This window comes from Grammomys surdaster, unplaced genomic scaffold (genome assembly GCF_004785775.1).
Source record: "Grammomys surdaster isolate TR1022 unplaced genomic scaffold, NIH_TR_1.0 234, whole genome shotgun sequence".
Taxonomy (NCBI): Eukaryota; Metazoa; Chordata; class Mammalia; order Rodentia; family Muridae; genus Grammomys; species Grammomys surdaster.
In genome coordinates this window covers 3,678,335-3,704,478 of record NW_021604679.1, presented here as the reverse complement: position 1 = coordinate 3,704,478, position 26,144 = coordinate 3,678,335, and the positions used below count along the sequence as shown (strand labels likewise).

The 26,144-nt window shown below is 50.2% G+C and overlaps 1 protein-coding gene across 1 annotated transcript in view; it reads right to left on the bottom strand.

The window, feature by feature from the left end:
- Nucleotides 1-497: 497 nt before the first annotated feature.
- Nucleotides 498-26,144, bottom strand: part of Igfn1 (immunoglobulin like and fibronectin type III domain containing 1) — a 31,296-nt gene continuing 5,649 nt past the window's right edge. Inside the window, exons 6-26 of the mRNA XM_028773810.1 lie at nt 25,412-25,511; nt 24,090-24,134; nt 23,835-23,880; nt 23,107-23,284; nt 22,181-22,294; nt 20,738-20,906; nt 19,297-19,569; nt 18,521-18,570; nt 14,044-14,161; nt 13,453-13,577; nt 12,675-12,816; nt 12,037-12,336; nt 11,140-11,439; nt 10,444-10,617; nt 9,379-9,507; nt 6,915-7,217; nt 6,070-6,158; nt 3,773-3,968; nt 2,495-2,794; nt 1,237-1,563; nt 498-684 (exon numbers count right to left, since the gene is read on the bottom strand). Of these exons, the coding sequence (XP_028629643.1) occupies nt 671-684; nt 1,237-1,563; nt 2,495-2,794; nt 3,773-3,968; nt 6,070-6,158; nt 6,915-7,217; nt 9,379-9,507; nt 10,444-10,617; nt 11,140-11,439; nt 12,037-12,336; nt 12,675-12,816; nt 13,453-13,577; nt 14,044-14,161; nt 18,521-18,570; nt 19,297-19,569; nt 20,738-20,906; nt 22,181-22,294; nt 23,107-23,284; nt 23,835-23,880; nt 24,090-24,134; nt 25,412-25,511 (3,492 nt within the window). The 3' untranslated portion in view covers nt 498-670. The remainder of the gene's footprint in view (nt 685-1,236; nt 1,564-2,494; nt 2,795-3,772; nt 3,969-6,069; nt 6,159-6,914; nt 7,218-9,378; nt 9,508-10,443; nt 10,618-11,139; nt 11,440-12,036; nt 12,337-12,674; nt 12,817-13,452; nt 13,578-14,043; nt 14,162-18,520; nt 18,571-19,296; nt 19,570-20,737; nt 20,907-22,180; nt 22,295-23,106; nt 23,285-23,834; nt 23,881-24,089; nt 24,135-25,411; nt 25,512-26,144) is intronic.

Sequence of the window (26,144 nt, the reverse complement as noted above, 5' to 3'; positions counted from 1 at the left end):
GGCTTGAGTCCTGCTGATCCCAGGGTTTTTGCAGGGTAGACGCATGTGGAAAGCATTAGTCAGGAAAAGGGAGCCTTGGCCTCACAGACTGTCTCCCCTACCCTGGCTTTCTGCCCTGTCGCAGATGAACACTGTTCTGACTCACTCTCTCCTGTGAGCCCAGACATTCTCCACTCAGAGGCTTTGCTTTGGGGTCCTTCCTTCAACCAACCAGCCCCAAGTTACTCTACAAAGAATTCACCTTCTGTAGTCTGTCATTTTAATGAAGCACAGACAGCTTGCACTACCCCCCACCCCTATCCTTGATACCCTCTCACTCAGGTCCTCTGCCCTCTATGACTTTCCATTCCTGTAGTCACAGTGGGCTCAGCTTCCACCCTGTGGACCACTCTCTCTGGAGCTCTGCCCAGAGGTGCAGAACAAAGACACCCATAGCAACAGGGTCACTCTGAGCCATCATTCAGCTCAAGACCACATCCTCCACTCTTCTTCTATTTCTTCTCCAAGGACTTCATCCCTTCTGGTCATGTCTCACCAAAAGCCCCCTTGTTGCCGTCTCACCCAGGGACATCCACTGTCATGCTGGATCACTCTGAGCAAAGCTTCAGAGATCTGCCATCCATTTCACAGCTGTAGGGTGGGGCAAGGCTAGCATTCCAGGTCAAGTGGCCTAGGAGTTGTATTCTGTAAGACAAGGAATATTTCAGATGATCCCAAAGGGACAGTGGCCCCTCTCACACCTATCCCATCATGAAGATTCTACAATACTTGGCGGCATTGGTTGACCCAGAGCCACCAAAGTTTTTTCTTATTGGTATCTATTATTCACCTTGAAGAATGGAGATGGCCAATGAGAGACTCAGCATGGTCTTTTAATAATCCTATCTGACACAGTTATAAAAGGATCTGCAGAGCAAGACGCTTATGTCTTATCCTGAGACATGTGTCAGCACACACACACAGGGACTCTTAGGTGGGTAGTGTAGGTCCCCACACTACCAAAGTAGCCAGCATCTCATTTTACAATTGAGCAAATCAAACCCCAGGAGGGCCTGTGACGGTCAGGTTAAATATATAATAGAACACTCATAGAGGCAGGCAGAAATGAAAGTCTCATGGCATACCGTCTGAGTCTTCCTGAGAAGCCCAGCCCTTGAGGGCTCCCTGAGGCCAGAGGCTACTCCTCTGGATCTCCTTTCTGTTCCCACTTGGCCCGCTCCAGGCAGCCATCGTTACCTGTGACAATGAGAGTGGCTGTGCTGACAGCTTGTCCCAGTGGGTTCTTGGCCACAGCCTTGTATTCGCCACTGTCCTTAAGGGACACGCTGGGGATGATGAGGGAGCACACACCCAGCAAGTCAGTAGTGTACATCGCAGGGTTTCTGTCCAAGCTTTGGTCGTCCTTGAACCAGGTGACATGGGGCTGGGGTGAGCCCTGCACGGCACAGGTCATGCGGCACTCGCAGCCCTGGGGCAGAAGATGAGCCCGAAGACCCACCAGGAAGCGGGGTTTCTGGCTCAGGTCAGGTTCCCGATATATTGGAGACTTCACTGTGAACCTGTCTGCGGTGTATTCCCGGGAAGAAGGAAGGATGGTTAACAAGCAAAGAAGGCCTGACTGGGAGCCAGGTTTGCAGAGTCCATGGTACTGCTGAAGGCCCAGGGACTGAGTCTCTTCCCACAGCTCATCTGCACAGCCTGACACTGTTTTCACCCTTTTCCTAAATTTTGTTTGGATTTTTTTGTTTTGTTTTGTTTTTCGATACAGGGTTTCTCTGTATAGCCCTGGCTATCCTGGAACTCACTCTGTAGACCAGGCTGGCCTTGAACTCAGAAATCCACCTGCCTCTGCCTCCCAAGTGCTGGGATTAAAGGCGTGCGCCACCACTGCCCGGCTTGTTTGGATTTTTTAAATGGTTAAAAACTAAACATTATTGTGTATAAATCAGAACACACACACACACACACACACACAGAGAGAGAGAGAGAGAGAAAGAGAGAGAGAGAGAGAGAGAGAGAGAGAGAGAGAAATAAAAATCTATAGTCTCACTACCTATAGATGACTGTAGCTGACATTTTGCTCTAGCACTTTCTAGATATTTTTGTATTTCATAGAGGTAAAATGATCCAGCCAGTATTGTAATCTTTTCTTCTAGTGATTCCTTTAAAGATCTATACCTACTTGATTTATAAAATATGCTTTGTTTTTATAGAAATACTAACTTCTATTTTTAACGTATTGCTTCCTGTTCCTTTTGAGAGTCCACCCAAAGGCCCCCAGACAGTCCAACACTCACAGCCTGACTGTTTTTGCCCATCGAAGTGGAGCCCAATCTGACTCCAGTGCAGTGGGCATCAGTACAGGCCGGCACTGAGCAGGAGGCGGGAGGACCACTACCACACTAGACGGAAGGGCGCCACTCCACACACTCCACAACCCAAAGCACAGAGGCAGACAGCTAAGCCTCTCCCTCCCTTTTGGGGGACCCCTTACCTCTCTGCCTGGGGATACACCAGGGTTGGCTGGTGTCTGAAGGTTTGCTAACCCCCAGCTCATTCTTGGCTAGCACCCGGAAGTGGTACTCGTGGCCAGGGAGGACCCCTAGGAGGGTAAAGCGGTTGGTGCGGACACGGTCGGCCACCTCATGCCAGGATCCGTGAGACGAGGACCGCATCAGCACTGTATAATGCAAAGGGATGCCCTGAGCCTCATCCGGGGACGGTTCCCATTGGACCGTCACTGTCCCAGGCACATTCTCCTGCAGGTAGATGGAACCCGGTGCCTGTGGGCATGCTGAGGGGGAGGATGAGGGGGGGGGCCGGGGGGACGGAGGGAGGGAGGGAGAAAGAGAGAGAGAAGACATGTTGCAGAGGAGCCACAGAAATTCTGCTAGTGTCTTCTCCTGGGGGTCCTACAGAACACAGTGTTGTCAGGAAGGTGATAGGCCAGAGGGAACTAAGTCTGGGTATACAATTATCTCTGCAAGGTGAAAAATATCCCCTAAAGAATGCTCTTTTTTTCTTTTGAGGCAGGGTTTCACCCACATTAACTCAGGCTAGCCTTAACTCTGGATTCTGCCTCAGTCTCCGAAGTCTGGGATTATAGGTACCCACCACCACAGATGACTTCCAACAAAATTACTTATTAACTCACTTTTTGACAGATAAAATGGCAGGACATGGACAGAAGTTAGAGTTTTCATAAAATCAAACCACTAATGCCCACTGTTAGTCTGTTCCTTCATTTTTGGATATTCAGGGCTAGGGAACGAGGTCATTCTAGGGAAGGGACAACCTTAACTTGCACTAGAGTCAGGAGCAGATTCTTCCCACGGTGTCCTTCAGTGATGCAGTGCTGGGAGCCATATTTGCTCTTATTAAAAAAGGCAGTAAAGCCGGGCGGTGGTGGCACACGCCTTTAATCCCAGCACTTGGAAGGCAGAGGCAGGTGGATTTCTGAGTTCGAGGCCAGCCTGGTCTACAGAGTGAGTTCCAGACAGCCAGGGCTACACAGAAAAACCCTGTCTCAAAAAAACAAAAAAACAAAAACAAAAACAAACAAAAAAATGCAGTAAAGAAGTAAGGGTGTGGTATCTCCATGTTCATAGGTCAGAACCATGGGGCTTTCGGGGACTCTCATTCTACCCAACCTCCTGTGCCTTGAAGTGTGTAGGCTCAACGGTGTGGTCAACTTGCATACACAATGAGGACACAATGCAAGACAAGTGCAGCCTTCACACCTTGGCGGGAGCTCACTGCTGCGTGGCCTCACCTGCCACACCAATGAAGAAGCTGTAGGTAGCCTCTTTCCCCTGTGAGTTCCTCAGCGTCACGGTGTATTGGCCACAGTCCGAGAGGCTAGCTGCAGGAATCAAAAGCTGGGTGAGGCCATCCTTCATAGTGGTCACACTTCTTTTGGGCAAGGGCAAGCCATCCTTCATCCAGGTCACCTCAGGCATGGGTGCAGCCTGGGAACCAAGAGCAAACGCAAATTGAGAGGAGGAAGGTTTTTTGTTTTAAGTGTCTGTTCAAATAAATTATGTGGTTAGCATGTAAAATAATAGGTTTAATGATGACATTTTATTGTGTGTGTATCGCTGAATCTTCCTGATTTTCACTGCTATAGACCTTCTGATTCCATTTTACACAATTCTCTCTCACATACAGTCATGAGTACACACACACACACACACACACACACACACACACAAACACGTGAGAGAAAACATGCTGTTTTTTTTCTTTCTTCCCTTAAGGCCATCACCCTCTTGCCTCCTGTCCCATGTGACTCCTTTCTCCCTGATCTTTGTTCTGTTCTTCATGGAGGACATTTTGTAAAAGGAAAAGTACACAAGCTGGCCCTAATGTAGAAGGTCAAGAAGACCATTCTAGGCTGGAAGAGATGCGCCTGTGCACGTGGGGATGAAGGAGGAATGGGCTCTCGGGGAGGCGGTGACTTGTGGGGCTAGCCAGTAGGTATGGAAGGATGTTGGGACAGGAAGAGAGGCCCAGTGAAACGGTTCTGGCCCTCAGCCTCACACATCTAGACTTCCCTGAGTGAGGAGCTGCTGTTGATGATCACAGGACAGTGCAGCTGGTTCTGGATTCACATGAGCGTACTTGGTGGGAGTGAGAAGAACCCAATTGGGAAGGGAGTATTCCCTCCCTGCCGCCCAAGCAAGCTAGGGAGTGACACGGGAAATCCTGCAATAGAGACAGGCTGCAGGAAGTAGATTGTGCAGCTGGCCTGGAACTGTGGTGACTGGAGAGGGGAGGAGAGGGGAGGGGAGGGGGGGGGGGGGGAGGGGGGGGGGAGGGGGAGGGGAGGGGGAGGGGAGGGCCAGGTTCAGGAAAGGAGCTGGCATGAGCTTCCCCTTCCGACTGAGCTTTATTAGGAGAGACACCCTCGAGATCACAGGGGTCCTGTTCAAGCCTCACGGTGGGAAAGTGAGGGACAGTACCTCATACCAGAAGCAGCATGGTGGCCCTTGAGGTTGGAGAGCCTTAGAGGCATTGCGGGATCATTGGGAGAGACAACTTTGTGAGGGTAGCAGTGGCCATCAAGGGCAGCACGTGGAGGCAATAACTTCAGAGAAATTCTTCAAACAAAGCTCTACCCTTCCTGTCTTTGGGGGGGGGGGTGAGCATGCTTCCCCCTCCCCCTTGAGATCTGTGTGGTCGAAGCAGGAGTTGTCAGTTCTTTGTCTCAAGGGCCAAACTGTAAGGAGGAGTGGCCGGATTTCCCCAGGTTGTGTATCTGATCTCATGGAGGGGTCAGTACCTGAGTGTCAGGCCTATAATCTAACAGTGACCCCTTTAGCTGCTGCTGCTACCAACTGCCTATGGGACCCCCCTGGTGCGCACTCTGAGATCACTGATAGTAAATTGCCCATGGGGGTGTTCCGGGGGTTTAGGCATTAACAATTTGTGGAAAGTACAGAGAACAGGGCCCAGGTTGCTACCATCGCTTTCTCAGCCCTTTGGTAAGCTTAGGGAAGAGATGGAAGAACTCTGTGCCATGGAGAGATGAGGAAATTTATACAGAGAGAGGTTAAGACACTGTCCAGAGTCAAATTAGTGAGCCATGACAGCATTAGGCTATCTATGTTACTACCACACTAGAAACTGTGCGTAGAGTTGTGTAGTGTTGACATCGGCTGAGGATCATCCTGAGTCAGATTCTTGATCATTCACTTGCACAAAAATATATTCTAAAGGCAAAAGTGATTATCTACCCTGCCATCTCCCTCAGTGCCCGGACTTAGTTGGGGAGGGAAGACGGTTCTGCTAATTTGGAGGTGCAGTACCAGAAGCTACCACTAGAGGGATGTGTAGCCCCTTGTACACTTGTACCTGAAAGCAGCATGGCGTCCAAGAGACCAAATGCCAGCTTGGCTTCAAGAATGATTTTCTTTCCCACTCATCTCACACTGAGCCTGATTCCTGAGACAAGTCAAGGTCTATGAATAAGGCTAAAGAATAACGAGGAAGAAGGAACACTCCAAGATTGTCCAGTTTCCTGGTTGCTTGGGGACAATGCCTGCCACACACTGCTCCAGTTATACTCACTTCGAAGGAGACTGGAACGCGAACGCTGTCCCCAACCCTGACCATCAGTGTATCCTTTGTGCCGGAGTCCATGAGGAACCTGGGACAGACTAGAACACACAAGATGACTTGTCACCTCCCTCCACAGTCGGCCTACAGCTAGCTCATCCAGGATGTAGATAGAAGGCTGAACCAAAGCAATGGCCTGGCGGAGGGCACTTGGAAGGGCGTGTTGAGGAGAAATGCCAGGAGACAGGGACAATCTTGTGAGGGGATCAAAGTTGTCAACAGGGAAGGTGAAGGTTATCGTGGAAGGCAGGAAAACTGCATTTTTGCTTGGAGGTGGAGATTACCATTAGTCAGGGAGTGGCCTTCTTGGTTACATCCACTAAAAGACAGAGCCAGGACAGGAGTCTAAGATTCTGGACTCAGGAGCTCTTTACTTTTTATTGTCTCCTTATTGTCACAGTTACAACTAGAGAGAATTGGTACAGCTCACAAAGACAAAGGATCTGCTTCTAGCAATTAACGCCCAAAGGGAAACACAATCCACCTTGCAATAACAGGGAGCGTGCCATCTTAAACTAAGCAATGCCTACACCCCGGAGTCACTTGTTTTAAATCCTGGTTCTGAGTCATTACAATGGAGAGACCCTGGGTGAAGCATCTCTGGCCTTTGCTTTCATCTTTGTAAATCGAGGATCAAGAATATTAGCCATGTAGGACAGGAACTGTAATAAGAATGCAATTCTGAGAGGGGTCCACTTAGCTCGGTGCTCGATGCCACCCCTCTGTTAAGAAGGCAGCTGATGGCTACATGGCAGTGCCTCTCAGGAAGAGTCTATAGGATTCAGGGTGACACTCACCAGTGGCAGGCATGGCATGAACCAATGTGTCCAGAGTAGTGGCCTGGCTATGGCCCCCATCATTAACTGCTGTCACCCGCACAAAGTAGCCTTCTTGTGGCCGAAGCCCCTTGGCTGTGAAGGTGGTGCCTGGCACAGTGCCCACGTGGCATGGGCTCCACTGATGGCTGTCTGAACCACATATCTCCACAATATATCCCTGGGCTTCATCAGCATCCTGGGCATCCGGCACCATCCAGCTCACAGTAATGCTAGTGTTTGACGTGTCTGTAACCTGGAGATCCCGCACAGGCCCTGGAGGTCCTGGACAAGCACAATGGAAATTTCAGGAATGTGTCACCTCCCTCTGAGGTATCTTCCTACAAAGGACTTGGGGTTTCTTTCACTCAGGGGTTTCTGCAGAACTGTGGGTACCTGGCTACCGCCTCAACTCACCCAACAACTTGCCAACCCCTAACTATTCTATAATTCTTGACAACTGATATTTTCAGTTAAGAACCCATTATGCTCTGTTGTGTCTGGGGCCTGGAGTTCTATGTCTGTATGCTGAATTATAACTCCTAGTTGGGAACAACACCAGCACGGATTTCCTGTTCCTTGTCTGTTAAATGGGAAGACCAGCAGCTCTACCTCCCCATGGGGACTGTGGAACAAGCAAAATTCATGATGTGTGTGTGTGTGTGTGTGTGTGTGTGTGTGTGTGAGAGAGAGAGAGAGAGAGAGAGAGAGAGAGAGAGAGAGAGAGAGGAGAGAGAGAGAGAGAGAGAGAGAGATTTGGATATTGCACTGCATCATCATATTCTGGCTGTCAAGGCTAGCTGCATATTAAACATTCTGTCTGTGAGATACCAGCTCCAAATGCACTAGGATTGATAAGGGATCGCTGGTATTTCTAAACACATGGTGATGTTTAAAATCACTGCTCTAGGGGAGTGCTTCTCAGCCTTGAATTTTTACTCAAATCACTGGAGACTATCGAAAACACAGATCCTAATTCAGGAGTTCTGAGATGCAGAACAAGATATTCTTTCATTTTTCTTTCTTTCTTTCTCTCTCCTTCCTTTTTTCTTTTTTCTCTTTCTTTTTTTGTTATTTATTTATTTATTTTTATTTTTTAAAATCAAATCGTAATTTTTACTTATTCACATAGGGGTTATAAACACAAAAGGGCAGGACATGGGGAAGGGGATGACACTGGAGTGTGAGTGTTCAGGGGGAGTACAGATATCTTTCAGAATAGGGTATCGGCTGGGTGAAGGTTCAGGGGACAGGTCACTATGACTCTGCCTATGATTCACTTGTCCTTATCTAAGTTGGTATTATCTGCCAAGGCTTTCTATCTCCTTCTTCTCCTCCTCCTCCTCTTCCTCCTCCTTCTTCTTCTTCATCATCTATCTATATGAAACATATGTCTCCTTCTGTTCAACTTCTTAGTGCTGGGGGTGGATTGCAGATGTGTGTGTGTGCCACTACACATGGCCTGAGATTCTATAAGAAGTTTCCCAAGTGACATTTCCAGTCTACAGACTTTGCACCGTAGTAAGGGTCTAGAAGAGAAGGTCTACTGCTGTGGCTGCCACAGATACTGCGCATCCTGTTCCCTCCATCCCCATCGCTGACGAGAGAGCCAGCGATCAACAGTGAACAGGATAGATTCGCTCTGTTTGCAAGGAAAGGACACACGGGCCAGCTCACCCCCCATCCCTGTAGAATATTCTGTCGTTACTGGACTTGCACAGTCCATCACACAGCTGATTCTACAAGTGCCTTGATTCTGCTGCCCGGATGACTTGTCATCAGCAGCCTCATTTGAGGTGCTCAGAGCAACACCTTCTAAACTCCATGTCCTGGAGAGAAGCATTTAATAGGGGTTTTGTGAGAAGGCTACTCTCTGCTTGAATCACAGTTAGGCAAGCGGGGCATGGGTACATGAGAAGCTGCTGTTGTACTTATCTTTAATGACAAATCCCGCTGTTTTTGTTGTATATAGAATGACTTTCAACATCTCTGATGCTGCTGAGACCTCAGACAGGAAAATACCGGGCTAGATTATGTTCACAAAAGACAGAGGCTGAGGTGGAGGCTCCTAGCGCCTCCTGCAATGCTGGACTCTTTGCATGTGATGAATAGCGTGAGTTGGATTCCCTGCTACCTGTTCCCCAGGGATGAGACTCCCCACTAGTGAATGGGTAATACCACTGGGCTAGCACAGACACTGACTTTCCCCAAGGTCAAAGAGTGCCTGACATGATCTCACAAAGTTCTCATTCCTCCAGCCTGGCCCCTGGACCCATTTGACTTCAATCTAGACCCTTTAAGATCCCAGTGACCTTTCAACCTTGACTTCCAGCTCTTTAGAATATCTCCCTCCAGACTGCACCTGACCTGTGAACTTCTGTCCTACAGTTTCAGAGCTATCCCATGCATATCCCTCCCCAACATCCTGGGTTGGTACCTTACTTACTCATGGGGTCTCTAGCGAAGACAGTTTCCGAAGGAGGCCCGGGTTCTCCAGGGCCCGACAGAGTCACGGCCGTGACCCGGAACTCATACTGGCAACCCTGTCGCAGGTCCACCACAGTGCACCTCCTCTCTGTGAAGACCACATCCTATATTAGTCTCACATGGTGGGACCAGAAAATGGGGACATATCTCAGCACCCCCACATTCAGGAGAAGACCAAACATGGGGTCTAACGCAGCCCTCCTGCATTGCACCAACCAGGTCTGACACGGCTGCTTCCAAGGTGAAAGGTGTTTTCATCCTCATCCCACCTGGTTTGCCTCAGCCTTGCCAGATGGTCATGAAGGCACTTTAATGTCTCTGATTCATGCTGCCTCACAGAGTCATAATACTTAAATACTAAATGATGACATTAGAGATGTGAGGATATGGTCCCCAAGTGGCCTTAACTCCTAAGTGACATTGCCATTACAGGACTGCTGAGAGTTTGTTCTGAGCCTGGTGTTGGGCTTCCAGCACACACAGAGCACAGATATGCATGTGCCTCAGCCTCAGTCTCCCCCCATTCTTTCTTATCTCTGGAAGCAGCTAGTTTCTAGGATGCTCACTAGAGGGTCAGGGTCACTTCTGTCTGTGTTATCAGCAAGGAAGCTGAGATTTACAGAGGAAGTGGGTTCCATGGCCAAAGCCTGAAGTGTGTGTGAGGGGGGCAGAGTGGACAGCTTTACCTCTGGCTTCCAGTCTGAGACTTCTACCCTAGGCGTCCTCAAGCTCTTCTGATGGACTTTGATGGATGAGTCTTTGGGGTTTGGGGATGGGGTGTTTAGCAGCGTCCTTGTCTTCTTTACACAAGATGTCAAGAGCATGTACCCTCCACCCAGCTGTGACTATAACAACTATCTCTAGACATTGCTAAAGACCCCCACAAATGGACAAAACTACACTGGCTGAACAGCAACTAGGTTAAACTGATCCACACTAGTGACACCAAGGGGTCCTGCGGCCAGGAGGGGCTCCAAGGCAGCTCGGGATGGGGTCAGCAAGAAGCTCCCTCAAACCAACTCACCAGACACGGGCTGCTCATTCACAGTCATCCAGGTGTTGCTCCCTTTCTTGCGTTTCTCAACCAGGTAGCCCAGGATGTGGGTACTGCCGGGACCCCGTGGTGCCCCCCATGTGAGAGTGATGCTCTGGCTGGAGGCTGACAGGATGGTGGGGGCAGAAGGGGGTCCCGGGAGAGCTGAGGGCAGAGGATGCCAGTCAGCAGAGGTTGAGACAAGCACCAGCTCATGGGAGGTAACGCTGTGGGGAGAGGGCCTGGGGAATCTAGGGGCGGTCACACTCTGCCTTCTGAAGCATTCCGGTGCTTAGTCAGTTTTTCCGGGGACACTATTCTGGCTGTTCTGGGACAGAGATGATAGGACAGAAAATGCTCTCTAGCCTTGGTTGGAGCCAGTTCTGTGATCCCTTAACCTCACCCACTGATAGCTTGTTCCGGAACAAGGACACGTGATAGAGAAGGATGTTGACCAATATGCAGGTCCTGAGAGAAAGGGGCTCTGTGCCTCAGCCTCAAAGAACCATAAAAGGCTACAAAATCACAAAAGAAGCCATAATAAGGAGTGTCCACTGTGCTCTACAAAGGCCTCAAGTCCCACCCCATCCCCATCCCCCAAGCATAGCTAGTGACCCTCAGGCTGTACTCCTGCCATAGCGGAGAGAGCAGAGGAGTCTTGTATCCAAATGTCATCTATTCTCTCACCCTCAGGAGCCATCAGCACCTCCTCAGACTCCAGGGCATCCCCGGCTCCCTCTGAGGTCACAGCCCGCACACGGAAGGCATACTTCCTGCCCTGCTCCACGCTGACATCGGTGAAGCTGGTATTGTCTGGTGGCTGCTCACCCACCTTCAGCCAAGTGCTCCTTCCAGCCTGTCGCCTCTCCACCACATAGTGTTGTATGACCTGACCCCCATCATCCCTTGGGGGTAGCCAGTGGAGGCAGGCGCCTGCTCTGTGGCAATCCTGAACCTCCAAGGGTCCTTGTGGGGGCTGAGGCTTGTCTGAGGACCCATGGAGAGAAGCAGGAAGAGAAAGGAGTCAGAGGAGCTGGGAGGGGCATGTTTCTTATCCCCTCACCATCGGAGAAGTCTGCAAAGGGGACAGCCCAGAGATGCACACGGTTGCTGACAGCCAGAGGCTGAGGCAAGGTGCAGCTCGTGGAAAGGTTCCAAATGACTCTTGGTGTCTCTAGTCTCTACATCCCCAGTCCTGCCTTAGGAGATACCATGGAACCTGCAACCTGTACCCAGCTCCATTCAGTGACCAGCATGGCCTCCTGATTAGTGGTCTTGTATAGGCGATCTGACTTTGCTGGTCCAGACTAGGGGTCACCATTCCACTAATCTTCCCCAAACTCTGTTGTGTTAGAGTTCACACAACAGGGTCTACCAGCCTGTACCTGGCCTTGGCTTATCTCTTCTTCCAGGGCAATCTGGAAACAGGGAAGTGGGCCAGTAGGGTTGCCTTTGGATCTTAACTCTCATGCAAATGAAGACCAAGGCTAGCAGAGCCCATCCCTAGTCCTGTCCAGGCTCCTAGGGAGGTCCTGGGACCCCAGAACCCTGGGGCCCTGGTTGGAGAACGGGCAGGGTCAGCACCTATAACGTGTAGGGTGAACTCAGCCTGCACACAGCCTCCCTCGCTCCTCAGCTTCACGCTGTACCGGCCACTGTCCTTCCTGCACACGCTGGGAAGGCACAGCCGTGTGTAGTCATCTCCCAGAGCCAGTTGGATGCCCTTGTGGTTGCTGCCCACCACCTCGCTCCCGTCTTTCCTCCAGGCAGCCTGAACAGGGAGGCGGCTCTGGAAAGGGATTTTCACAGTGACTGGCTTCCCAGCCTTGAACACCAGTGGCTCTCTCAGTGTCTCTGTCACATCTGGAGCAATGGTGGGAGGATCTGGAGGTAGAAACAGAGTAAAAGAATCAGAAAAGACCAAGCCTTGGGCCGCTGGGAATCATGGGAAGAGCCTAGAGAAGGAACTCCCTACCCTACCTCATGAGGACTAGCAGAGGGAATGGGCTAGGTCTAGAGCAGGAAAGGCCAGGGTCAGACCTTACCAAGAACTTCCTGGTAAGGAAGGAGATAAGATGTTGGGTTGGGAAAGGCATGGGCTGGCGTCGTAAACAATCTTCACAGACTGAGAAGATTGCAGATAAGTCACGGATTCAGGGCTTCCAGAGGAGGCATTTTCAGTTGGTGCAGAGAGTAGTGGGTAGGGATGGGTTGGGCCTCACCCTGCACAGTCAGGCTGGCTTCACTGTGCTGGCGGCCGGCTACAAAAGTGTATCTCCCAGCCTGGTTGCCCTCCACACCGGTGAGGATCAGTCTGTGCGTGAGCCCATCTTGCTCAAAGATGACTCCATCTTGGGCAGTGAGCTGGAGGCAAAGATCACCATGGAGATGGCTACTCCTACCTTGTCCTGCTCAGCTCTAATAACTGCCCTGTGAACCAGATGGTCATTACCACTTGCCACTGTGCCTCTCGGTGCCGCTCAGAGAGCAGTGGCTGCTCAGGAGACCAGCTGGCCATCAACTCTCAAATCAGCCCTACAGGATCAGGGCTGTTATGAGTCCCCTTTTATAGATGAGCAACTCGTCCGAGGTCACATAATTGCTAACAGCAGAATAGGGATCAGGAGTCAGACTTCTCTGACACCACCATGCTGTGCCACCTGATGTGACCGCTTTGATAGGGCTCAGAGAGCCTGCTCAGAGAGACCAGTGAGCACAGCTGGTCAGGACGAGACCAATGTGCTTGCACGAGCCCATGGAGGCTGAGTGGAACTCATGCGAGAGGATGCTGGGAGGTTGGCATCCATCATTCATAATGTGTTATTTCAAAACACACCACACACTTGCTTTCTAAATGTCTCCCAGAGTTGAAATATCAGTAAAATAGTGAAATGTAGTGAAAACTCCTGTAAAGTCTCTTCTGTCTACTACTCTGCTTTGCCATGCTCCCTGACCCCATTAGTTAGGAAAGAGGGGATATGAGGTGTGAGGTGTCAGTACCTTGGCTCCATCCTTGAACCAGGTACCAGGTCCCAGGTCACTGGTAAGGGTACAGGAGAGTATGGCAGCTTCCCCGAGTTGCACCTCTGTATTAGTCAGACCCTGAGAGAAGTGGTCCATGGAGCCTGGAGAGATACAAAGGAAGTCCCCAAAGCCCAGCCTTGGCCTGTGTTGAATTCTGGGGAGCCTCTATGGTCCTGCCCACAGGGCTCAGGCAGACCCAATGCCCAGCCTCTCATTTCCTTAGGCTGGTACACAGATGAGGGTGTAGAGCATCCTGCCCAACCCCCCGAGTCCCACAGATAGGTGTTTGGAGTCACAGAGGCAAGCTAATACTCTGGGACTTTGGACATGGAGTTTCAAGAGCTAATACCAAGCAGACCTTTGAGTTTCACACAGCTTGGATCGCTTCTGCACGGGGAGAGGAAAAGAGGGGCTGCTCCCTGAATTTGCAAGGGATTCTGGGAAATAGAGACACTGGTAGGGATGAGTTCCTGTGCTGGAGGTAGAACTGGCATGTAGGCACCCCAGTGTCCAAGGATGTTACCCTCTGGCTCCACCCTATAGGAGCCACCAGCTGGGAGTACCTACCTCGGGCCTCCGAAGAAGAGCGGCCAGTGCCAGGCTTGTATCTGGATCTGGGGCTCTGGGTAGCATCTTGTGCCTGGCCACAGACATATGACCTGCCCTCTTGGGTATCTCTCCTGCTGCCATGATGTCTCTGGGGGCCTCGGCTCCTGTCTTCACTCCAAGGTTCTCTCAGAGACCCTCTGTCCTCACTGCCAGTCCAAGGCCCCAGACCTCTGGCCCCCTCTGTGGTCCCTCTCTTTGCTGATCCAACTTCAGTCCTAGACTGTGCCTGATGCTTGCTTCCATAGGGACCAGGCTTCCTACCTAAACAGCCAGTGTCTTTTCCCCCCTGATTTTCAAACTTTGTTGAGGTCCTGGATCCTTGGACCTTGCCAGTCTCAGCCTCCCAGGACCCCGACTCATGGAGGGATCCTCTTCCTTCTCCCTGTCCTGTTCCTAGTTGAAGACCTGGCTCCTGGATTCCTCCTGATACACGTTTGAAGTCCCTTCTGCTTAATGGACTATCTAATTCATTCTGGGGGTCCTGAGGTTTTGAAGTGACACCATCTCCATAGATAGTGGAATCCCTTCTGCCTGGGACACTTGAGCTCTCTGTAAAACCAGCCTTGCCCCCTACAAACTCTGAGCCTCTGCTCTCCAAGGAGCACGGTCCTTGACATTCACCAGCAGCCTCTTGGCCAGTTTCCCATCCCCTGCCCTTGAAGTTTCCTTGTCCTTCATGGGTTTGCCTGAAAATGGCATCATTCTCCCGTAGTGAACTAGAAGCCCTGAAGCTGCCTTGAACCTGGTCTTCCCAGCCTGCAGCCCGAATGTGGCTCATGTCTCGCCCACTGTCAGGTCCTGACATTACCTTGGTCTCTCTCCCAGGTGTAGAACTCCTGTCTATCACATGCCCCACCCCTGACAAGCTTCTAGAACTTGTTCCCCTCCTCCTGTCATTCAGCAATGAGTCTCCACATCCCCAAGGTGTCACTCCCTGCTGGCCAGCAACTCTACATCTCCCTGTTGTTCCCAAGCCTGATTTATTAAAGTCAAAATCATTTCCTGACTCCAGAGCAGCTACCCCTGACCCACTCCCATCCTCCACTGTCCCCCTACTATCAAGAATCCTAGATGTCCCTATAACTCCTGCTTGGTGTACAGATCTGCTCTCCCCACTGGGAATCCCTCTGTCCCTCAGAGACTCTTGGAATCCAGAATCGTCTTTCCATTCTCTGATACCTGGTTTCCCCACAGACACAACAGTCCCCAAGGCTTCGGGGATTCCTGAGTACCCACAACCCCCAAGACTGTTCTCGGTACCCTGACTACCTGAAAACATATGTGGTCTTTCTGGTGTCCCCAGATTCTCTGGGCCCATAGCATTGTCCCTGTGTGCTATGCCACCTGTAGTATCCAACATTCCAGCTATCCCAGAGCCCACCTCAGGTCCTGTTGCATCTGCAAGCCCCATTCCTCTGACTTTCTTTCCATTGTCCTTGGAGCCAATCTCTGCTGTTCCCTGATAAACTGACCCAATACCCACAGGTTCATGTTCTTTGGGTGCACCCAGTGAACCTGGTCCTCCTAGCCTCCCCGAACCGTCTGCAAGGTGCATTTTACTGTCTGACCCTGTTTTCCCAGGCCCCACTGAACCTCCCCTATAACCAACCCCATTCTTGGATTCTATTCTTCCTATTTCCCCCAAACCACCCCTTAAGCCTCTCTCATTCCATGACAAAACATCTCCAGAATATCCTAAACCACTTCCCTCATTCCTTGATGAAATAAATTCAGAAGCTCCTAAACCATTCTTACAGCCCCCTAATGTTGGACCCCCTAATTCCCTGACCCCATGACTCTCAATGTTGTTCTTATAACCTGCCTTACTCTCTGACCCCGTAATTCCAGAACACCCAATATCATTCCTATAATCTGCCTTATGCCCTGAACCCACGGCCCCAGAGCCCCAAGTTCCATTTTTATAACTTGCCTCACTTGCTGGTCTCATTAATCTGTCACCCGATGAGCCATCTCTAAATGCCATCTCACCATCTGGTCCTGTTCTTTCAGGCCCAAGACCCTTTGATTCTTCTCCACAAGCTGTTCTGTCACCAGTGCTCCAAGGCTCTGGAATTCCAGACCCATCTCTATAACCTAATGCATTGCCAGACATTTGAGCCCAGTGGTTCTCTGAACCAGCCTCAGCATGAGGACATGGTGCCTCAGGATGCCTGGCTTTGTCCCAACTCCCAGTTCCAACTGCAGAGGTCCTAGCACCAAGAAAACTGATCCTTTCTCCATCCCCTTCTTTGTCCCCTCTCCCCAGAGACCCTGGTTCCATGGATAATGAAACCTCAGTGCCATTGCCAAAGTCTCCTTCCCTAAAGGCCCCCAAGACTCTGAAGTCCTCATAATCTCCAATGTGACCCCAAGAACTTAATCCTCCAGAGTGCCCTGGTTCTGCTTCTGTATATCCCTCTCCAACCTTGCCTGTTGTTCGAGAGTCTTTCATACCGTCTCCACCCACAGATCCCACTGCCTCAGAGCTCCCTAAGCCGTGGACATTGTGGAGCTTTCCACTATCGGCTATTTGACCATGGCCTTGAAATACATCCCTATGCTGAGCTTCACTAATAGGCATTCCGTGAATGCCACCCGAGCCATTTCTGAGGCTACCCTCGCTTCCAGATACCTTTCCTGTAGGACCATACTGACCTTTGCTTCCAGACCACAACTCCCCAGGCACCCCCGAGTCATGACTGTAAGTACCCTGCTTCCCAGACTCTGTCTCCGCAGGTGCCGCACAGGTGGCTCGGCAACCAATACCAAGGCCAGATCCTGTTCCTTCCTGCATCCGGGAGCCATCACGATAAGTAGCTCCATTCCTAGAAGCCATCCCTTCAGAATACTCCCAGCCCTCCTCATTCCTAGACTCCACCCACCCTGGACCTTGTAAGCCACCCTTACAGCCTATCCCACCTCTGGACCCTTTTCCTTGGGACCTCCCTGACCCATTCCAGAACTCTCCTTCAGATCCCACTGCCCCTGGGTCTTTTAATCCTTCCATGTGTCCCAGTGTTCCCCCAGAGCCCTGGACACCCAGGCCTGGGGATGTAACTAGCTCGTGGTTTCTGGCATCTACCCTTTGACTAGACATCATCAGGGCAGCTACTTGGGAACCGTCCATGCTTCCTTCCTTCCCACTAGACCCCAGCACTCCAGACCCACAGTGGGCCCCTATCTTTCTGAGATTGGACCATGTGTCATCCTGAAAGCCCATGTTTTCACACTCTGGTGTCCCTGCTTCCCTCTGTCCCACTGACCAGCTCTGAGGAAACTGGAGGCTTCTGGAAACTTCCTCTGTCCTGCCCAAAGCTCCAGCTGAGCCTTGGCCATTCCCTCCCCGGAGCTCTTGTAGGCTACCTTTCTGATTCCTGACATCTTCTGGTCTTTCCGGGCCAGGTTTGTAGCCCCTCCCCACAATCCCATGACCACCTGCCCCCTGGAAAGCGCCCTCAGTTTTGGCCTCAGGACTCTTATACCCCGGATGTTTCCTGTCTGCAGATAATGATGATTTCTGGGTGTCATTGCCAGCAGATGTCTGTCCTGGATATCCCCCTGCCTCCCAGTACACCCCAGCTTCTCCATGGCCAGCATCTCCACCTGCCTGAGAGCCCCGGGACTCAGCGCGCATGCCTGCCTCAGAGCTGTGAGCTCCTCCTCTAGGAAACTCAGAGACACAAGGACTTCCTGCTCTGATTCCTCCTAGAGCTTCCCCGAGGCGGGCTCCGTTAGCCCACCCTGCCTCTGCTCTCCTCTCCCTTCTCAAGTCACTCTTTCCTTCCATCGCATCCAGACGATCGCCCCACATTTCTGTCCCCTCCTCTTGCAGCTGAAATCCCTTAGCATCAGACTGGGATCCCCACAGCACCCTCTGTCCTGCCCCAGCTCCCTGCTGAGGGTCGCGGAGTTGTCCCTGGCCATGTCTGTCCAGTTCACTGCCATGACCCTCTCTGTGTTGCATCCCTTCTCCCCTGCTCTCAAGCCTTCTGTCCTGAGGGTCGCTGGACCCAGCCCTCCAGCTGCCTGCTGTCTCCCATCTGTCGTTCTGACTGTCGTCTCTACCAGGCCCTTGTTGTCCTCTCTCCACAAATCCCAAATCTGATTCTGTGTCCCCTCCCTGGAAATGCAGCCTTCCAGAAATGCTTCTGCCACAGTCTCCCTCTCTGTGGGGCTGACTGTCCCCTGGAAGAGTGATCCTGCCTCGCCCTCCTTCAAGAAAGCCCTTTTCATCCTGCCCAGGTCCCCAAGTGGAATTAACTATGTCTTCATCCATCACCAAGGAATAGCCATGTTTGCCAAAGGCACCCCTGTCTGGATCTGCTGTGAGCTGTGCCCCACTAGTCTGCTTGAGGGAACCCTGCTTTCTGGATTGCCCTCCCTTGATGCTGATGCCTCCAGAGTCTTCTGCTTCGGAGGCCAGAGCTTCTGGAGTCTGCAGCCGGTGGTCAGTATCTGTGGTCTGAGGGCCTTTATCCTTCCCACCTTCCATGAGGTGTTAATTACACAGAGGTCATTAGCCCATAGAGAGACAAGAGAAAAGACCCTGTTAAATGAGGGCAAGGCACCTGTCTGACACGGCTGCTTTGCCTAGCCCTCCCCCTCCCCAGTGGAGAAACTGTCCATTGGAGGGGGAAAAACCAAGGATGTTTCAGCACATTGGTAGATACATCCACCACCTCTTCCCCCGACCTATATTCACAAGCCACCCCATCCTGCCACGTGGGTCATGTGGTTTTGGCACATAAGCTTATGTTTCGAAGTTGTGAATTTATCAAGCTTTAGAAGACCCATTTGTCCTACTGTCTGCCTCGCCTCTGCCCAATTCACAGTTTCTGGGGATCATGTTGTCCCCAGATGCCAATGCTTGAGAGAATTAGGGTGTTTCCTGGTCCATCCCAGGGCTTCTCATCCATGTTAAACATGGGACACTGGCGTAAGCCCTATCCCAAGTCTTGGGGGTCATCCTGGATCTGAGGCTTCTGAGTAACCCTAAGAGGTCTGTCTAATGGAGCACACACAGCTGGATTTGGTGGAGCATGAAGAGGCTATGTTGTACTTAATCAGGAATAGATCTGAGGTGCCTTCCTCATTCTCTCTGAGTGAGAGAAGTATACAGAAGCAGATGGCAAAGGGAAGGAAACCCCCCTGTCTGCACTCTGAGTCCTTGTCTTGGTAAAGGCAGGGGAATTCAGAAGTGTGTCCACTCACCTTCAACCACCAGCCAGGCACTGGAGGCATGGAGACCAGTGTTCAGCGAGTAGAGACCCATATCTGAGCAACTGGCCCCCTTCACAACCAGCCGGTGGGTTAGCCCATCAGGGGACACAAAGACTTCATATTTGTCACTGAGCCGCAGTGGTCGGTGCTGGAAATGCCAGGTCGCATTGGGACAAGGGTTGGAGAGGGTACATTCAAAGACTGCATCACCCCGTTCCTCACAGTGGGCCTCTGCCAGTGGGACCACCACTCTGGGAGGGATGGCTGCCATAGAAACAGGAAAGAGGGTGTATCAGCTCTGTAGTGTGACATGGGGATGTCTGAGCACTGGTGCTAGGAATCAAGAAACCTAGTTCAGAGCAGTTTGCCACCATCTTCCTGCTTGGCTAGGTTATCTCCTTGCCCACTTTCTGTAGCCACCACCAGGTCCTTACTGACAGCATCAGTCCCCTCATACACACATAAAATGTAGAGTTGTCATCATATTGTGATTGCCGAGAGACCTTAAATTCTCTTTTTACAAACAAGGAGACTGTGGCTTAAGAAATTAAAAGATCTAGGTATAGCAGTATACACTGATAATCCCAGCTGCTGGGGAGGCTGAGGAAGGAGAATCACAAGTTCAAGGCCAGCTTGTAGCATAGTGGGTTTGTGACCAGCCTGGACAGCCTTAGAGAGAGCCTTTCTAAAGAAAATAAAGAACTGAGGGATTGGTATTTGCCTAGAGCTAGGCCCTGAGTCCAAAAAATGGCTTGTCCCATCCTGACAGCTAAGAGATGGCGCACTCCCAAGGCCATGTTCCTCTGCCGATGTCACATTGTTACCGGGCTTTCAAAGCCCATCCTAGCACCTGGGGCTTGTTGTGTGACTCTCTCTCTTCTTGTTCTTCAGCCTTGGTTAAGCCTTGTTCTTTATGACCTATCTTCCCAAGGCCTCCTCCTCTAGGTCTTTCCTTGTCCTCCTAAGAGGCCCCTGGTCAGGTGCTCTATAGATGGTGTAGACACAGGACCTTCATGGATACAAGACAGAGTTCAAGGAGGGGCACAAGGTGGGGAAGGAACACAAGAAGTGGGACTAGAAGAGGCCTGGGCCGCATGGGCCTGTCTAGCCCAGGTGGAAATTCTCGCTTGGGATTTGTAGGGGAGGCAGACCTTTATCAGAAGGGGTGATGTTGTAGCAAAAGGGCATATTCTGGGCCTGATCTGAAAATAATAAACTGCAACAGAAGATCTGTGGGCAGGGGCATGTCATATATGACTGTGTCCCTGAATCACTGTGAAGAGCCCAGCTGGGTACGAACAGGAGGATCTGGGTTTATCCCTCTTCCTAGTTGTCTTTGCAGTGCTGCCTTGTGGCATGTATCCCTCTCCATAACACCAACACGGACCCTCTTCTCTCCCCTATGCAAACTTCTGTGATGAAGAACACTCACTGCTGGCCTCTAGCTCTGTGGAAAAGACCACAGCATCCTCCACCATGACCTGGTAAAGGCCAGCATCCTCAGGCCTCAGGTCCTGGATCTGGAAGTGGTAGCGTTTCCCCAGCCGTCTCAGACAGTGCTTGGTCTGATTATCAACACCGTAGGGGATCATCTCACCATCCTGAAGCCAAGAAAGGGTGATTCAGGGCCTCAGTGAGTCCAAAGAGTCTCCTATCCTAGCCTCAATCTTGTTACTGGCCCAGGTCAAAGACAACATGATCCTAGAACCATAAAATATATGGGGTTGTGGGATCAGGGAAGAGAGCAGAGGATGTGGAGGGATGGATCATGAGGTAGGTAGAAATATATGTTCTAGGGGTGTCCAGGCCTCTTCCCATGAGTGCAAAAAACTGTGCCATTTATGCAGAGACAGCTGAGATTGCTGATACAAGTTGTGCTTGGAAGAGAGCTGCTACACAGACTTGTGTGCTAGCAGGAAAGGTAATCCTATGGCCTGGGACCAGCTCATTCGATCCCCCAGGAGTGTTCAGAGAATGTCTTCAGGAATACACAAAATGTAGTCATTTTCACATACACCCATCCTTGCTAAGCCACACACAGATTTGCTACTTGCCGAGAATCGACAATCACTAACACTTATCAGCTGCCTGCTGTGTGCCAGATACTATTTCAGGTATATGAGATATTACAATAAACAAGGATTCCTGCCCCGAGGAAGCTAAAACCCCATGGGATAGAAAGAGAAACAATAAGCACCATAAATAAGTAATGAATTTGTATATGGAAAAGTAAAACTAAGAAGAACAAAGCGGGATAAGGGGGTGATGGGCTCAGAAGCACAAGGGTGGAGTGGAGAGCATAGTGGAAGGCTTGTGCGAGGTTAGAGAATTAACCACATGACTGTCAGAGAGGCGCTCGCAGGGCACCAGGAGCAGCTATAGAAAACAGGAACAAGGCCAAGGAGCAAGGACAGGACAGAAGGAAGAAGAGAGACAGGTGGGAGGAGCCAGGTCCCAGGAACAGACATGCATGCAGTGTCATATGGGCAGTGCAGTATTCTATGTGGTAGCTCTTCTGATCCCACATTTCAAAAATTAGGAAGCTGAGGGCACAGGAAAGATGTCTAGATTGAGGTGGTGGAGCTAGGGTGAGTTTAGCTGCAGGAGGGATGCGTGCTTTGCAGCCCCCAATCCCACATACCCAACCTGGCCTCACATGTGCTCGGACTCTGTTCTTAACCATGCTCTGGCATTAGACTCTACATAGAGTGACAGGACTGGCTCAAGGAGAGATAAGAGGTTTCTGGAAACTGCTCACACAGGGTGTCACCTAACTCTAACTGGAAACCCCAAGAATGAATGCTTAACACCTGGGTGTTCTAGATTGTTCCATGGGATCCATGACTTCCATCCCTGTCAGGATTTCTAGCCTCACCTTGTATAGGTAAATCTTGCTCTCAAGGTCCTTGAGATCCAGCTCCAGGTCAAATGTAGCGACCCCTTCCTTGGTGACCTTGATGTGTCTCAAGTTGGCAATGGCACTGACATACTAGAGGACAGACAAACCCGTTAGAGGAGATCAGAGTCTGGTCTCAGCCCTGGCCCGGAATACCCCTGAAGAGCAGGAATTTATGGAGGTCTCAAGTGAGGATACTTAAACCCTCAAGGAAGAAAATTCAGTCATAAGAAGTCAAGTGAGGGAGGAATCCAAGAGAAGGCTCTGGGTGTCCATTCATCTGTTTCTCCTGCTAATAAACATTAGGTGAACATCACTAGGTAAAACTGTGTGTTAAAGGGGGCTGACGAGATGGCTCAGTGGTTAAGAACACTAATTGCTCTTCCAGAGGTCCTGAGTTCAATTCCCAGCAATCATGTGGTGGTTCATAACCATCTATAATGAGATCTGGTGTCTTCTTCTAGTGTGTCTGAAGACAGCTACAGAGACTTCAGTTACTCATATACATAAAATAAATGAATAATTCAAACAAAACAAAACTGTATGCTAGGCCCTGTGTTGATACAGGTAAGAATGGTTGAATGATAAAAAGCTACTTCCAGAATGGGCTAAAAAATACATTCTCTTTTTTATTCTCACAGCCCTGCAAGTTAGATTTTGCTAGAGTCCTTGTTTTACATATGAGGAAATCAAGACACTGAATCCCTAACTTTTCTAAAGTCCAGAGTTCAATAAGTATCGGACCTAGGTATCAAAACGTAGAGTAAGCTTAGAAGGCTGGACCCTTCCTTAGCAGGACCACCCGGTGGGACTAGATAGAGGTAGACTGTCTAATATATTGGGTTCTCCAGAGCCAGCTCCAGGTGTGAGGCTCTTCCTGACCTTGTGCTCCAGGTGGGGTATACCTGGGCCATTCTGTCCTCCTGTTCCTTCTTCATTTCCTGCAGCTTGCGCAGCATGCCCCGGAAGTCAACGATACCATACTGCATACAGATCTTCTCATAGTCCTTACGGTCTGCAGTCAGCAACAGCTGCCACACCTGCTCAGACTCCATCTTTTTATCAGGAGTTGGAGGTGGGGCCCTGGGGATCAAGGCAAGTGGGTCAGAGGCCAGGAGATCGGGGTGTTTCAGGTACTGACCTGCTGACCTTGGCAACTGGAGTGGTTTAGGGAAGCTGCACTCTGAGTACTTGAAGGTCAGGCACAGAGACTGAAAGCTCTGGCATGGACCACTATCTCTAGTGGTGGAGACTGGACGAGGCAAGCCTTACCCTGAGTGTCAGCTTGTAGGAGACTTTGGGCCCCTAAAAACTGTCAATGTTGATTTCTAAGTAACAGGTCTTTGATTAGAAGTGGAGTGGCTTTAAACCATATATTTTTAAAAATTGCTGCTTAAGGCCCTTCCATTTGCAAACAGGACTGAGGGGAAAGAAGGCTAACTCAAGGCTACAGAGCTTGAAAGTGGCCAGATACAGGATGGGCAGTTCTGTGCTCTTCAATCTCTCATCTTCTGATGGCAGTCTACCTCCTTCCTTGTATCAGAAATGGAGAGTGAGCCCAGCCTCCTTATAGAAGGAGTCGAGGTGGGTACCATATGAGCTTCCAAACTCCTCCAGACAGTCCCAGACCCACCTCTTTTTCAGCATCTTCCGAAAGTCCATCAGCTCCTTCCTGAGGTCTAGAAAATAAAAGAATAAGTTTTGAATCTTAGGTGGGATGTCCAGGATCCAAAGAAAGGCTGTATGTGTCAGGGATAATGATCAGGTTTTCATTTTTTATTTTCTGGTAATGCCCATATAAATGTATGTATGTGTGTGTGTGTGGTTATATCAGACGGGGAGCAACATGCAAAGACCCCCAGAGGGATGTTCCAACCATTCTACCTACCCTCCTGAGGTTCCTTTTGCCTTTTTCGGTTCTTCCGAAAACCCACTGGACCATCCAAGGAAGAGAGGAGAGAGGTGGTGCGGACAGACAGGGAGAGAAGCAAGACACTTGGATGGTCTTCCTGGGAAAAGAACCAAGCCCCAGAGCCCTGGCCTCCCACCTATTCTAAGGCACAACATTACAGCAAAAGGAAGAGATGAGGGTGGGGTCTTCAATGAGCTTTGATACCTCAAAGCTTCACTGTGAGCATCATTTCATGAGGGAGAGACTCAGTCACATGTCTACAGGGAAATTGACAGGAATAAGGGAAGCAACCACCGACAACCACAGCAAACTCAGCGCATCCAAAGAGCATCTGAGAGTTGCCAGTGCAGAGGAGGGGGACCCAAACTGCCAAATACATCAGACTGCTTTTTCACTGTTCCCACAGACATTAACAAGCTTCTTCTTTGTCCACTGCTTCCTATGGAGGGTCCAGGAAAACCTAGTACACACACTCCCCTTGCAAGTGACAGCTATCATGTGACAGAGTTCTAGCCAATGGTGTGTTAACAAAAAGCTCCCGGGTTTTGAGTCTTAAGCGTTTGCTCCTTTTATGAGAGAGGCAGGGGTCCTTGGGCTTCCCCTTTCCCTCTCTTCCTGCTTGAAGTGTGGAATAAGTTTGGATCTTCAGTGATCAGTCAGCCTGCTAAGGATGACAGACCGGAGAGACAAGAACTTGGCCTCCTATGACAGCCCAGAGTTGTAAATGAGCCCTGGACTTCAAATTCAGAATTTCTTACTGTGAAATAATTTTAGTATCTTTATTTCTTGGACTTCTTTTAGGTTGGTTTTTTTTTTTTTTGATTCTTAGAAACAAGATGAATGTCAACTTACTTGAGAGGCTAGGCTTGCTTACTCTAGAGGCACCAACAATCCTACTATCACACTGTGCAAACCAAACCAAGCATGTCTGAGATAGGATTTAGTCTTTGTGTTGCTGGTTTGTCCCCTCTGATATAGGCCTGCACAAAATAGCTCTTCTAGAGTGGGAAAACTGAGATCCATGTGGGAAAAGGAACCGACTTTGTAGAAGATACAGGCCTAGAAACCAACATCTGGGTCCTGGCCCCAATCAGAGCATCTGCCACAGGGTATGGCTGAAGGTGTACCTTTTAGGCATGTGCAAGCTGAGGGACACTAGGTGCAATCTGCAAGAGACGGAGAACCATAGCAACAGCCTCTGGGACCTCTCTCCTCTCCTGCCACCCTGTGGTTCCTCTGAGAGTGTTCCAGAGAGAAAGCTGGTGCTCTATCGCTGCTAGCACATGGGACAAACTCACCTTCGATGACGGTAAGCCTCACTGAGCATGTGGCTTCTCCGTAGGCATTCAGTGCAGTGCAGCGGTACAGATCCGAATCCTCTCCAGTCAACTTGTTAATCTGTGGAGAGAGGCGGAGGGCAGGGGAAGGGGGCTGGCACTTGCTGCACTTACTCTGTGTGCTACACACAGTTGTGTGTTGGAAGTATGAGGATGTACAGACTTAACTTTTGCCCCTCTGAAACTCACAGTCTCTATCAAGAAATGCAGACATCAAAACAAACTCTGGATTCAGACCGAGGGCAGATGTTCTTGCCATCAAAGGTACTATGGGTTGCAGAAAGAGCTTGTGCTTGGGGTGGGGTTGGGGGAGCAAGCGACTCCAGCACTGAAAACAGATGGTCTCTGTCATGTACTACTGGCTTTGGGACCTCGGGCAAGTTCCCTGGCATCTGTGGATCTTAATTTCTTCATCACTTGTAAGGTGGGGATAAGAACATCTAAAAGTAGAGAATGGTCAGATTTAACTCATGTCCTCTAGGATAAGTGTTTGGGTCTAACACTTGTGAGTGTTCCACGGTTAGTGTCTAGAATATAATTACTATTAACCACAATTGCTTAAGGGTGCAGATGCTATTTGACTCGTGGTAAGGTGTGTTCCAGAATACCTCCTTTAAACTGAAGACATTATCAATTGAAAATACGTTTAGTGCAGCTCACCTACCAAATTTTACCCTAGGCTTGCCTACTATAA